This window comes from Leishmania braziliensis, chromosome 26 (genome assembly GCF_000002845.2).
Source record: "Leishmania braziliensis MHOM/BR/75/M2904 complete genome, chromosome 26".
NCBI classification, from domain to species: Eukaryota; Euglenozoa; class Kinetoplastea; order Trypanosomatida; family Trypanosomatidae; genus Leishmania; species Leishmania braziliensis.
In genome coordinates this window covers 972,863-986,632 of record NC_009318.2, presented here as the reverse complement: position 1 = coordinate 986,632, position 13,770 = coordinate 972,863, and the positions used below count along the sequence as shown (strand labels likewise).

The 13,770-nt window shown below is 56.1% G+C and overlaps 4 protein-coding genes and 1 pseudogene across 5 annotated transcripts; all 5 read right to left on the bottom strand.

Annotated features, from left to right (window-relative positions):
• Positions 1 to 4,005, bottom strand: LBRM_26_2650 (annotated as a pseudogene; the record flags this gene model as incomplete). Its single annotated transcript is given in 2 exon segments — positions 1 to 1,624; positions 1,627 to 4,005. Coding segments are annotated over 2 exon segments (4,003 nt in total), but the record flags the coding sequence as incomplete, so codon positions are not given.
• A 1,839-nt stretch (positions 4,006 to 5,844) lies between these two features.
• Positions 5,845 to 6,639, bottom strand: LBRM_26_2640 (putative glutamate 5-kinase; the record flags this gene model as incomplete). The annotated part of the gene is made up of 1 exon (XM_001562443.1): positions 5,845 to 6,639. The coding sequence occupies one exon, from the start codon at positions 6,637 to 6,639 to the stop codon at positions 5,845 to 5,847; it is 795 nt and encodes a 264-aa protein (XP_001562493.1).
• A 699-nt stretch (positions 6,640 to 7,338) lies between these two features.
• On the bottom strand, positions 7,339 to 8,142 carry LBRM_26_2630 (6-phosphogluconolactonase; the record flags this gene model as incomplete). The annotated part of the gene is made up of 1 exon (XM_001562442.1): positions 7,339 to 8,142. One exon carries the CDS (start codon positions 8,140 to 8,142, stop codon positions 7,339 to 7,341), a length of 804 nt encoding a protein of 267 aa, XP_001562492.1.
• Positions 8,143 to 8,552: 410 nt separating this feature from the next.
• On the bottom strand, positions 8,553 to 9,410 carry LBRM_26_2620 (putative CAAX prenyl protease 2; the record flags this gene model as incomplete). The annotated part of the gene is made up of 1 exon (XM_001562441.1): positions 8,553 to 9,410. The coding sequence occupies one exon, from the start codon at positions 9,408 to 9,410 to the stop codon at positions 8,553 to 8,555; it is 858 nt and encodes a 285-aa protein (XP_001562491.1).
• A 1,785-nt stretch (positions 9,411 to 11,195) lies between these two features.
• LBRM_26_2610 (hypothetical protein, unknown function) lies at positions 11,196 to 12,329 on the bottom strand (the record flags this gene model as incomplete). The annotated part of the gene is made up of 1 exon (XM_001562440.1): positions 11,196 to 12,329. One exon carries the CDS (start codon positions 12,327 to 12,329, stop codon positions 11,196 to 11,198), a length of 1,134 nt encoding a protein of 377 aa, XP_001562490.1.
• Positions 12,330 to 13,770: the final 1,441 nt, after the last annotated feature.

Sequence of the window (13,770 nt, the reverse complement as noted above, 5' to 3'; positions counted from 1 at the left end):
CCACCAGGTGTCGCAGCATTAGTTGAGCCGCGCGTGGTTCCGCGTGTGCCGAGTACCGCGCCTGGAAGCGGTCCGCCTGCAGGTCTGGGTCCTCGAACCGGCCACCCGACCGGACGCGGCGACGCAGCTGGTACTGGCGCAGTTTTTCGAGGACGCGTTCCGCCTCGCCGTCGTCGCCGCCGAGTTGCCGTTCCAGGTCCTCGGTCCAGCGCTGCCGATAGGTCCACATTTCTGTGGCGCCCGCGTCGCGGAGGTGAAGTACAGCACCCCAGCCCTCCAGCGACGCGTCGGTGAAGGCCACCGCGTCATAGGTCGCCTCGTCCGTCGTTGGGTGTCTCTCGTCCGAGATTTTCCACCACGGATTCTGTACCAGTGCGCCGCCGATCTCCTGCAGCGACCGCGCCACGGAGGAGTCAATGTAAGGAACCGCGTCGTCCCAGTCGTACCCGCGGAACGTCAGCCGGTATATGCCTCGGTAGGCTCTCAGCAGCTTGAATGCCCGTGCGGGGTTCATTTGCGTGGTATGGAGCGCGAAGAAGATCAGCGAGATCAGCGAGGCCAGACTGCGTATGGTGTGGCTGGTCTTTTGGAGCGCAAGCTTCAGCTTCGCCACCGTCTTCACCGAGTTGCGGATCAGCCGCTCTCGGCCATTCCATGTGTATTCTTCACCGAGAAAAACGGTGTTGGCACTCGCCAGCTGCAGGATTTCCTCGTCCGACATCGCCTCCAGCTCGTCCCGGTTGGGTGACGTCATCAGGTTCGCCGCCTTGATGCGTGCGACGACCGTGCGCACCGCGAGCACAAACTCACGCTCCTGACCTTCGCGTGCGGCCACGAGAATGTTGTCGATGAGCGTGGTGATGGTGACGGGCGTGTCGATGTCCACAATCGTCCACGTCACCGCCTGGCCGACGGCAACGCTCCACCGCGCGCCGGTCGGGAGAGTACGAAGGCGGTAGTATCGCCCGTCATGCCTGGCTCGAAAAACGAACTTGTTACGGAGTGTCGCCGCGATCGGGATAGCGTCGTAATAAGCTTCGAAGTCGATCTGTAGCATGTACCGGGCGTATCGCAGCCGCTGTCGTCTTCCGAGGCGCGTGTCGTAGTGGACGCGCGGGACGTGATGTTTGGGGATCACGCGGTTCAGCAGGGGCTCCGTGATGAGGCGTCGTCGTCCTTTCAGCTCCGGCACCGTGAAGACGTTCACGCCGTGCATGCCCTCTGGCAATTGCACCTGGGAGCCGATGTCGCTGATCGGGCACGGTTCAAACTTGCCCATCTCGACCGCCTGTTGGATTTCCGCCGTTGTGAGCACGCACTTTTTGATGGTCCTCGACGTCCGCAACCCATCGTAGAAGGAGGGATCCAGAAAGCACTGGATTCGCTGGAGAAACCGCTTCGTTGAGGCGCGTTTTGTCGGCATCGCGAGCACGGTATCCATGTCCAGTGGTGTGTTCCGTTTCAGGTGCAGCGGCCACTGCTTCACGAGTGCCGGTCGCTCCGTCAGCACTTGGATGAAACCGGACATCTGGTCCACCATGGCCGACACCTCCTGTGGTGCGATTCCGAGATTCGCGCACGATGACTCTTGCGATCGGAAACGGAACACGGATGCCGCAGCCTCTAGAGGGTCTGGAATAGCGCTCTTCCGGCGTTGTCCCTTGCGGTCTCGGCCTCCACCGTAGGCTGCTGGCCATACCCAAGATAGCGCAGCAGCGTGGCCTGCTTCGCGTGCCCGGAAATCATCATCAGGTCCTTCAACGGGACACCCGCTTCCGCCATACAACGGAGCGCACCTTTCCGGATCGAGGGCAGCTGTGCACCTCGCATCTCTGTTCGCACCTCCTGGGCGATCAGCGCCCGCAGCTCCTCCACGTGTGGTGAGAAAAGCTCCTCGGATGGTCTTTTCTCGACCAGCATCTCCTGCAGCGTCGCTGCGAGGTCCCTCGTTAGCATCGATGGGATCGGGTATGGGCCACGTGTTTTGGCACCCTTTCCTTTGCGGATCGTCAGCGTGACCTTCACGTATGTATCCGTCGATGCTCCCGGGAAAAGCGTCACGTCCTTTGCTCGGAGCGTGGAAATGTCGCACGCTCGTGCTGCGAATCCCCACATCATGGCGAGGAACAGCGCGGCGCGTGGATGGCCTAACCGGAGCCGTTTGGAGATCCTCTCGACCTGTGGACGCGAAACGAAGGGAGGCGCATCCGGCACCGACTCCTTCATGTAGCGCTGCACCGTGCCAAAAGCGCTTCGCCACTCGGGATCGTCCTGAAGGCGAATACCCCGCGTCTGCGTCGAGTAGAGCGGCAGGTCTCGCAGCGCACCCGCCACCGCGGCAAAGGCCTTCGCGGTCGTTGCCCACTTCCATCTCCGGGCCCGTGCGGTCGATAGAATCAAGTCGATGCATGCCGCCGGAAAGCGCATGAGCATCTGTTCCGAGTTCATCGACTTGATTCGCGTCAACCATCGCAAGTGGTGTGCGCGAGTGTCGGGCCTCACCAAGTTCCATGCGAGCTGTGAGATGTGTGGCGGTTTCGCGGCGAAGAGGAACCAGTTTCTCGGGCAGACCTCTGCCTCTTCGTTTTTTGAAAGAGGCCTGCCCTGCATGTTTAAAGGATTGGAGCGGAGGCTTTCGAGAGCGCGCATTGCCTCTGCCGAGATGTTCGCGTCGACGTCCGCATATCCATCACCCTTCTGGTTTCCTGGAGTCCTGTACGTCGCGCCGTCCTCCTCGTCCTCTTGGAGTGGGTCCCTTCCGGCGCCGTCGCCTGGCCATCTTTTTCTCTTCACCAGGCGCGGCCGTTGGCCATCGGACGGATCCTGGTGTGCCTCTGATGCCGCACTTCGCGGAAGAGGAATGTATCGTGACGCGTGACGTGGGGCACGCTGTCTCTTCGACGATTGGTAGTGCGTCCACGCCGCTGGAACGTAGACTCCCACCGTTGCCTCCGAGGCGTCCTTTGTGAGAACGTAATGGCTCGGATAGCGCCCGCCATTCACATCTGCCGGCGCCTCACGGAGACATGCGCCAAGCAGAAACCTGTATCCTTTAATCACGTCGTATAATGTCGGTAACGACGGTCCACGGACAAGGTACAGTTCGTCGATTGAGGAGTCGAGGGTCACCTCCTCGCTTCGGTATTCTTCTCGAAGAATCACCCCATTCGGGTCGTTCGGTGAGGCATCGACCATGTGGATCTTCTTTCGGAGAAGCTTCAGCATCTCTTGGACGCTGTAAGGCTGCAGTGGTGTCAGCTTGTGCCTCACGCGTTGCTGTCCCACCGCTGTGTCGGTCAGACCGTGTGCCACACCATCGCCGACTCGCGCCAGAGCCGTCGCAGCCCACAGGTGATCCAGGACTGCTTCGTACACCTTTCTGGCATGTTTGTTCGCCTCCGCGAGGGTGATTTCTGTCCACTCAGAAATGCATTTCCCATGCTGAACGTGTGGTGACACGTTCGTCGGGATAATGCCTTCTGAGCTCACCGTGGCGTCGTTTGGCGCATGCTCAGGCGTACGTGTGACGGAGTTTTTCTTCCTCCGCGGGAGGTCGATCACCGGCAGATCCTCATCCTCGGATGGAAATTCGCTCGAGTTTAGAGAGCGTGTTTTGTCTCCATTCCTACCTGTTGCGGATCTACCTGAGGAACTCGCGGGTGTTCTCCTGTCACTTTTCCTCGCGGCTTTTCGCCGTGGGAGTGGAGCATCCATTGCGGATCTCTCGGGACGTTTACGGGAAGGTGCTTTTGACGCGGGTACAGGCGTCTGTGGCGTGCGCTTTGTGCGCTCAGCCCGGTCCATCTTTGTGCGCACCGTTTCCTCCTTTTTCTTTTGCCGAGGAGGTGGCTTTGGAGCACGTGCTTTCGGCTTACACGCCGCCAATGCGTTTTTCCGTCGCTGGCCGCATGAACTCCACTTAGTGTGATTACTATATACATTTGGAGAAGAGATAAAGGGACAAAGGTAAAGTAGGAATCCATAGAAACAGATGCAAGAGTACATATTTGCCGACCTGTGGCCATAATTTCCAATCGGGAAACATTATGGTACACAGACGGTCACACATCACAAATGGAAGTGAGGAGTCGGTTTCCGAGACACACACACTCACTCAGGATTCCTTTTCCACGGATACAAGAAACCGATTCAGCTATCGGTCAAAACAGATCCAACACCACATCCCACCAACCACCACCCCCCCCCCTATAAGGTCAAGTGCCATTCGATTGCCTTTGTGGTTTTACACGCCGCCAATGGAACCCTAACCCTAACCCTAACCCTAACCCGTGTACCCTGGCCCTCGCCCTCGGGAGGATTTCCCCGGTACAGTGGGAGAGGGTGTCGCAAGGACAGGAAGGAGTGGTAGAAAGAGCCCGCACAGGTATTCTAACCCCGTACTGTTTGTGGGTGCATGGAGCGGTGGCAACGGTGCCGCAGTGGATATCGGTGGACTGGCAGTACTCTCTCTAGGTGATGCAAGGGTATCCCATGCAACACAACAGCGTCGCGTATTACGGTTATACGACGAGGCATGCAACAAGGCGAGCTTCATTGTCCAGCAAGCGCAACAGTAGTGCAGTCTGTTGGGACGTGGGTCGCCGAGGAGGTGCGCAAGCTCGCGAGTAGAGGACATTCCGTATTGCTTTCTGTAGTAGTGGGGTGTTTCAGAGATGCAGAGACTCTACATCCCATTGAGAAGTTTATGTACCGCGAATTCCTCAGTAACCTGTGGCCCATCGTGGGGAAAGAGTCCTTCCTGTTCTCTCATGAGATTCGTGGGGATAGAAAAGAATAGCCCTGCATTCGGAGGAACCAACAGCTCCTGCGAGGGCGTTGTAGAGAGGCGGCAACAGGCGTGATAAGCAGGCATGAGGGAGGGTCTGAGGAGGGATGACTAGGAGTGATCTTGCGGTGGGGTGCGTCATACACTGACTCACTCATCATCTCTTAAGTGGCGTGGAGTGATTAAAGGATCGGCATTTGGTGTATGGACACTCATGGAGCGTTGCATCAGAAAAACACATGGGAGCTGCGCCGTTAGCAGTCCCAAGATGACGTACCCTACCTGCCGTGTCTGTGTGCAACTAGTTGAAAACAAAAAAACTATGGAGTTATCCAGCGGAAGGGGGGTAGTAGTATTACAAGTAGCTGCAAAAGAACATGACCGGCGCCAGTCGACAGTGTACGAAAGGAGCAGCACAAGAGAGACCAGAACAGCCTGAAGTGGGTGCTGCATACTGACATAAACTCACCCACATACCTGTTTCGTGGGCCTGCGGACTTTGTACTCGTTTACGGTGAAGCGTCAGCCAGACACGCAAGTAGATGGACACCAGTTGACAGACCTTGATGTTGAAGTTCAGACTTGAGGCAACGTCTGAGGAACTGCTCCATCAGCTGCGGCTTGCAAAGAGTACTAGAGGGCTACCTTGCGTTCTTGCCGTAAAGGATGCGCTGTGGCGCACTTCATGGGGTACTACATTGGCGTCTTCGCTATACCTTTGAAAGATGCTAGGAAGGTGCGAATAATAAGGCGAGGCGAAACGTGCACAGGGGGTGTGTGCATGGAAGCCAGTTGGAACTTGTTTCGATGGGGGTAGGAAGCAGAAGAGTTTATGCTACGATTCGTTTGCTTCCCCCCGCCTATCAAGGTAGGGGGAATACTGTCGAAAAGAAATCACATGTGGGTAAGGAGTAGACTAAAAGAATGAGTGGTTCCTGCCGACTCTACTGTGCCTCCGAATCACAGACATGCAGGGATAGGAGGGATCTCCAGCTTTACTTGTTTCTCGCTGGCTCTCTGTATCTTGTCTGTGCGTGTGTGTGATCGCCCCGATTGCCTCAAGCGGAGAGGACTCTCGGATAAAACAGCGTGCCCAGCTCATGGTGTCCGCCAATAAGGAAGTCGCGCACCGTCTCCAGTTGAAAGCCGCTCGAGAGGTACATCTTCCCGCCCCTCTCCAGGAGGAACTGAGCAGCCTGGAGCTTTGTCACAATGCCCCCCGTCGCGAATCGATTGTTCGGGGTTGCCTCGGCCACCAGCTCGCTAGGGTCGATCTCATGGACGACTTTGCGGATCTTAGCATCTGTGCAGGTCCGCGGATTCGCTGTGTAGTAGCCGTCGATATCGCTAAGAATGACGAGAAGATCCGCCTTGAAGCGGTGCGCGACAAGGGCCGAAAGACGGTCGTTGTCGCCAAAGACCAGCTCGTGAAGCGCCGTCGCGTCGTTTTCGTTGATAATGGGGATCACCTTGTGGCTGAGGAGCACCTCGATGGTGTTGTGGGCGTTGATGGTTCGCTTGCGCGAGTCAAGGTCATAGGCGGCAAGGAGCATCTGCGCGCACAGGATACCGTGCTTTTGAAACTCGGTGTAGTACATGTGCATGAGTAGCGGCTGCCCCATCGATGCGAGTGCCTGCTTATTGGGCACAAATGACTTGTCCATCTCCTTCTTTGTGTAGCCCGCGGCGACTGCGCCGGAGGTGACAAGGATAACCTCATACCTGGCCTGCAGCTCTGCTACAAATCGGCATAGCGCCTCAATGCGGTGCGAGGCGATCTCCTGGTTCTCCACGAGGATTGAGGAGCCTACCTTTACCACGATACGCTTCACCAACTTCAAAACCTCCGCCATTCGTGACGATGAGTGGAGAGGAGAAGGAGGGGGCACTTCTCTGGCTGTTTCCGCCCCTGTTGTCGCGGATGTATTTTTGTGGTAGCACCTGCGTGCTGTTCCGGTACCGTGAGAAACGGTCGCCAATGAGAAGTACTACGAGAATTTCCCCAAAAAAATGCAGCCGAACACGGCGTCACGCACCAAGTGAGTTGTAGCATGCACGACCACACAGAACCATGGTGAGCGACGTGTGCAGGGGTCGGATTAAATCGATGCGAGTGTACAAAAAGGAGAAGCGAGGACAGACAAAAGTGACGGATAAAGGGTGACTAAGTTGCGCTGCTTGGGCCACTACGAAGGGAGTGGACTGCGATGGCGCGCGTGAATTTCGGTGAGGAAGACGCACGTGCACATTGCACCACGCATTATCAGTGCATCATGCGCGGAGTGGCACGTTCGCGTGCGGTTTTGTGACGCACCGAACGCCCAGAGTGCGTCTGTAGGTTAGTGATCTCTTTTCGCTGCGCCTCCCGTAGAGCTCCCCCACCCCTCCCACCCGGCAACCAAGAGCAAGTGAAGGAAGTCGCACACAGAGAAATGGGGCTAGGTACGCGCTACCCAGCCGATGGGGCACACCTGTGCTACTGTGGGGTGGTGAAAAAGGCGAAGGAGAGCGACGGCGCTGTGCGTATAAACTGCAGACCACCGCTTGTAGGGCTACGCACAGACGCCCTCGCCCGCTCCGGGGTCAAGGAGCAGCGTCACCGACCCGCGGCAGTCTCTCAAAAACCGCGAGACGGGCAAAGGATCGGTCGGGGACTCAGAGAGCACACCGCGCACGACCCAGTTCTTATCCTTGCCGGCGGCGAGTACGACCACATGCTTCGCGTGCTGAATCACAGTCTTGGAGAGAGTGACACGCCAGACCTTGGGGCTCATGGTTGGGCTGGGGAAGCTGACCGAGACAACGTGCTCTTCGTCCGTGGCCGCCACAGAGTCTGGAAAAATGGAGGCAGTGTGGCCATCAGAGCCGAATCCGAGAAGCACAATATCCACCACAGGAACAGACTTCGCCGTACCGTTTATTTGCTTGCATGGCAAGCAATTCAGCAGCTTCGCCTCGTAATCCTGTGCGACTGCCCACGCGCCGTCAAGGCCGCCCTTCTCGTCTTTCGAGGTGGCCAGCGCGGCGCGGCGGTCAATTGAGATGACATCACTGCTTGGCACATCACGCAGCAGTGCCTTTGTAGCCATGGAAAAGTTGCTCTGCTCGTCGTCTTCCGAAAGAAGGCGCTCATCACCAAGGATGAACTGTACAGCGTGTTGCTGCAGCAACGCCAGGTCCTTTTCGTGGAGTTCCTCGTACAAACGCTTAGGGGTGGAACCTCCAGACAGTGCCAGCACGACGGGCACAGACTTGTCTACTCGCGCATCGATCGCGGCGAGAATGACCTCGCGCGCGGCGAAACTCATCTGCGACAGGTTCTCGCAGATCTTCACTGTGGGAGCAAAGGAGGTCATGGTGCCGGTGAGCCTAGCTCTGCGCTAGATGAGATGACACTCGAAAATGAAGTCCAGGAAAGGGGAGCGGTCGTGTACGACGTGTTTGTGAATGTAGCTTCATGCGGAATGAAGGATGATCCTGTAGCTGCGTATTTTCCAAAGATTGGCACAAAGACGATGAATCAAGAAAGATGAGTTCTGCGGCTGCCATTATGGACGACGGAGAAGCCTCATGGTTGCTGACAGCTCGCAGAGAAGAGCGTTACAGGCAAGCTGCACACGCAGAGGGCGAGGCCAGCGAAGCGACACACAGACAGGCAAACATACTTGTAGCCTCGATACTCTATTGCACTAGTCAGCCATGGTGAAGAGCAAGTTTGTGACCATCAGGACAGCACGTTTGTTGCTGGTGTAATGAGCAAAGAGGCTCAGTGGAGCAATAGCGTCCAAGCCCACCCTACGACACCAGCGACGTAGAGGGTTGCGCTAGCCGCCTTTTCAAATGCAGTGAACTGGCTGCCCCGCAGCACTGTTAGCTCGGGAGGGCCAATGATGTTGCACAGGGCGTGGGCTGCAGCGATAGCGATAATGCTACCCTCACAGACATGCTCATAATAGTACCCGCCCAGGAGACCAAAAAGGGTGGTGAAGACGAACACGCCGCAGATGGTGCGCCCAGCTGAACGCCAGCACGCACGCTCTCTGCCGTCGAGGTCTTTCCTATCGGTCTCGTTGTCCTCGCATCTTCTGTACGCGTCGCTTGCCAGGGACACCAGATGATGTATGTGGGAAAGCGCAAAAAGGATGGCAGAGACTCCAATGCGAACCGCGGAGGAACGGCGGTGCAGAAGCGAGAAGAGAACACCGCGGTAAAAGAGCTCTTCTCCCATCGGGCAAATCACGTAGTTTCGCCAGAGCTGCAATGCACGGTCTGGCGCCTCGAAGGTCCTGAGATAACACATCTCGGCAATTGGCCCCGCAAACAGCAACAGTGTCGACAACAAAGAACGAATGACCGGCCGCAGCCAAGTACTCTGCCGCTCCAGGGTGAACGACGAAGCCGTACCAAATGCAAGGTAGACGCCGCTCACAACACAGGAAAAGCCCAACGAGATGGTGCGTCTGCGAATCGCTTCATCGCTGTTGCGGTCGACATAGACGGTGGGGTCGAGGGAAGCACCGCCAAGCGAGTTTATGCTCGAAGAGATAAAGCGGCGCTCACGAGGCCACACGTAAAAGGTGCTGATGAAGGCAGCCGATGCACCGGCGCAAAGAAGAAGGTCCATTGTGCAGTTGGATACCCCTCCGGGGCGAGCGGGAGGGGGGCGGCAGCAGCACCGCTTCAGACTTTCGACGACAGAAAAAAATGCACGGGAGGAGGGAGAGGTGAATAGGGGGAGGGAGAAGCAAAGAAGGGAAAGGCCGGAGAAGCGAGAGGGGACATGGATAATATTGCAGGAGGGGGGTTGAAGGGTTGTGAAAAGAGATCCTGGGTACGGACCGTCAGCGTGAGCGAGAGAGATCTGTGCTCCCCTCGTCAATGAACCAGCCTCTTTCCCACAAGTGGAAAGTAAAGAGGGTGCACACCTCCACAGCTGCAGCGAGGTGTGCCTCAGAGAATCCCACAAGCACACAGTGCGCGCTCGGCAGACTTGTGATGTATAGGATAGATATATAAGAGGATATCGGGGACGAAACAAACAGGAAAGAACGTATATGGCGGTTGATTCCAACTCACCGCAGCACGCGACACGATCGGTTCATCCCGCGCACCTTATGCGCACCGCAGAACCCCCATTAGCTGCTCTACGCCACTGTGTCTCAGAGCTGCAGTCGGAGAGAGCAACCAATAAGAGAACTTTCAGCAACACGTCGACACTCTGTGCTGAGGCACAGAGAGCCGAGATCGGTGCGGTCTAAGACACAGGCAAACACGTAAGAGGCCTTCCTAAGATGAGAGGGGCCCTGCAAAGCCCCACATGCGCCTGCAAGAGTGGGTTGGGGCGTCGTGAATAACATTGGAGTAAGGACGACAGGGGGGGAATGATGGAAGCGAGTTGGTGGGAAAGAAAACACCACCGCAAAACAAAATATACCACAAAGTAAACACGTTCGTGGTGAAGGAACCCAAATGCATATCAGGAAAGTGGCAACCTCGATACAGGTAGCATGGTGGTGCGACAGTACAAGAGGCACTGCGCAAACGCCTGCGCAGGTACGTACCGTCTGCCCTTGCTGCTGGGTGGTACCCCGGTAAAAGGGGAAAGGGACCACTGATTCACATAGCATTTGAGGAGGGGAAAAGCTATAGATGTAGCTGGACAAAAAGAAAAGTGGGACAAGAAGAGCGGCGGCAAAGGCAAACGCCTCTGCCTACACGCGCGCACGTAGGCAAAGAGTCACACGTAAGCCGCCCTTCACGTAAACGAGGAAAGCAAAACGGAACAAAGGAGTATGCACAATCGCGCTCCTTGGCAGTTACGGATGGAGGCGCTGGGCCGCACAGGGTCCTCAGAACCGTACGTGAGGAACTGGAAGGAGTGAGTGTGGGGAACTCAGCACAAAACAAGGGACAATGAGAGATTTATGTGGTGGATGGGAGATGAGATGGAGGTACTTGTGCACTGTACGCGTATGGGTGCATGCCCCATGCACTGAGAGAGAGGCGCAGTCGTCAGGCTTCAGCATTTGGCACACCATATGCATAGCGTCGTGTACACAGACACACAGACGCAGACACACATGCACGTGAGAAAAGAGGGGGTGAAAAACGTCTCAGAAAAAGACGAGGACAACAAAAAAAAAAAACGAATAGAAAATGTAGAGGACTGCAGTGGCGAAAAGAAAAGTGAAGAACACGGAGAATACGACTCACAGAGATATGCACAACAGCAGCCGATGGGACCACAAAGCGGGTGGGAGTGTGTAGATGGTTATGGAGTAAGAAGGCATTTCCTGTTCCACCTGGCGGGGTGGATGAGTACCCTTGGCAGGTGCCTGCCTTCTGCTTCGTTCACGACGACCTAGCAACACACCACTTAGCCGCCTCGTGGAAAGGGCGATGAGGCCCCTCAGAACACGGGCAGATAGATGCGATGGCCAAAAGTGCTGCCCACCACCTTCAATGCGACTGTTGTGATGTTGGTGAGAAGAATGTCCATCGAAGCACTGACTGTGTTATCCAGGATAGTGCCGAGGTCACCCATTCCTGTGAACCGAGAGTTGATCACCTGCACGCCGTTCGACACAGGAATGGAGCAAACCGTGTTGAAAAAGGTGCACTGAAAGTCGTGGATGACAACATCGTAGGACAATGAAGCACCGCGCGGCACACGTGTCCGCAGCGTCGCCAACGCGTTCTCCTTGATCGCCTGGTGGACAATGCTGCGCAGCGTCGGGATCGTGACAGCACCGCCGTGGAACGGGATCTTTAGTGTCGTGCGGTTCCGGGGGTCGACGGAAATGTTGAGCTTTTTCTTGGCCCACTGTGACATTACCCCCATAGCATCCAGCACCTCGACGTCGTAGTCGTAGGAGGAGTCAAAGAGGATGCTAGTGCGGAGGAATGAGCCGACCGCAACCCGCAACACATTCTTGCGCACGAAGTGCGCTTCCACAGGCAATCCTGTGTTCTCTGAGAGGATGTTCACCAAACGGTACCTCAAGAGGTAGGTCGACTTCGCGATATCCGACGCGCCCTCCATAACAGGCGGGTACTCAATAAATGGGGCAGGGGCCATGAGATCATCAGCGACCTGGCTGACGACGTCGCAGATGCTCTGCGCGCCACCCGGTAGCTTGCCGATGGTGTCCACTGTCCCACTGACCTCCATATACATCCTGCAGAAGTCCACTACGAAGGATTTGGGGCGGCAGCCGTCGTCATGAGGGGTCTTGGTGATGTTAAAGCCTCCGTAGATGGAAACATTGACGTCTGCATTGACAGCGGTGGGAGAATCGCTAATTGTGACAGCCGCCCTCGCGTGAGCTCGAATCGGATCCATCATAACGACGGCGAACTCCTCCGTCGTGGAGCTGATGCTCATCGATGAGGTTTGAATCCAATCTGGGGAAATGTTGTGGACGATGATAGGGGTGCCGTCTACGGTTGTGCTGATGCCCTCCGGGTAGACGGTCACGTTCGACATTGTGATGGTCATGGCGGTGGTGACAAGCGCCACCAGGTAGAAGCACTCAGCGGTCATCTTCGCTTTCAAATTCCTCGTTTCTCTTTGAAAGGCGGAACACGTCAAGCGTGTGTATTTGCGAATTTCCAGAGCGCACTGTAACAGAGATGAGCGTTGCACGCGACAAGCAGCGCCGCCGACGAAAGCCTAGAGGAGCGCAGCGGGAGGCTTGAAGAAGAAAATGAGAACGTAACAGGCCGCAAAACGAGAGTAGCTCGGAGAAGACAAAAGAGAAGAAAACGAGACGAACGCAGTCAAAAGAGGATGAGTGCCAGAGAGAGAGAGAGAGCAAGAGCGTGCATTGGAGATTGCGATGTTGGGAAGCAAGATCCTCAGAAACAAAACTAGCACACACATAGATCTGCGCCTTTTGACATGACACCCAAGCGAGGCGGCCAAGCGATGACGCGACTTGCCAAGTTCGTGGGCCGAGACAAGAGCAGCCGTCAAGAGCGGCGTCACCTTTTTCCAATCACTCCCCCACCACCACCACCTTGTCTCTCCTGGTATGCGTGAAACGAAGAAGGTAAAGAGGAGTGTGGAATACTGTCGCGGCTCGCTTTCTCTGGTGGTGAAGCGGGAAGGGCACTGACTGAACAGTGTGCTCTCGCCATCCCTACAGACGGCACTATAGCTTTCTTGCGAGGCTTGCAAGACACAGAACGCATGCCCAACCGAGGAGTCACAGAGAGGCTTCCTATGGCTGCGCATAGCGGTCGCACAATGGGTCTCTGGTTTGTTGCTGTGCTCGTGCTTAGCAGCTCATAGGTCGCGTCGCACACTGACGCAGAATCAGCCCGTCTCCTACAGTCACTGTCTCAAAGGACAAGCTGGGGATTCGCTCAAATGTCTGTGAGAGAGATTCATACGAGAGAAGAGAGGAGCATGCCATAGCCCCACGTGAGGAAGAGCGAGCAGAGCGCGCACCCGTGATAAACAAGAGCAGAAGACATACACGCAGACAACACAAGCGCTGCACAAAAACACACCCACCATGCCTAGAGCACCCGCAAAGGGGACAAAATAAAGAGAGGCTCTCCTAATGTAGCGACCGCCCAGGTACGCTGCTATCCACACAACGAGTGAGGGAATCCGGAGAGGCACAATCTAAAACGAGCTGATCCATCCGTGTGTGTGCGTGCGTGTTCGCCGCAGACTCAATAGTGGCAGCGCGACGCAGCTCTATGCACATGTCCCCTAAAACCACCAAGCGCAAAGGAGAAAAAAGAGAACACTCGGAAAAAGCGACGATGAACAACGCGTATCACTCGCACGCCAGCATCCGCAGTGACCATCAAACGAATAAAGATATGTGAAAGAAGAAGGCAAAAAGAGAGAGAGAGAAGAAGCAGAAGAACTACCAAGGAAGAGCGGCAAGTATAGAGAAACCACTGCACAGAGAGAGAGAGACAGTACGAGGTACTAATGTCTGCTATCGTCAGTACCAATAATCACACCT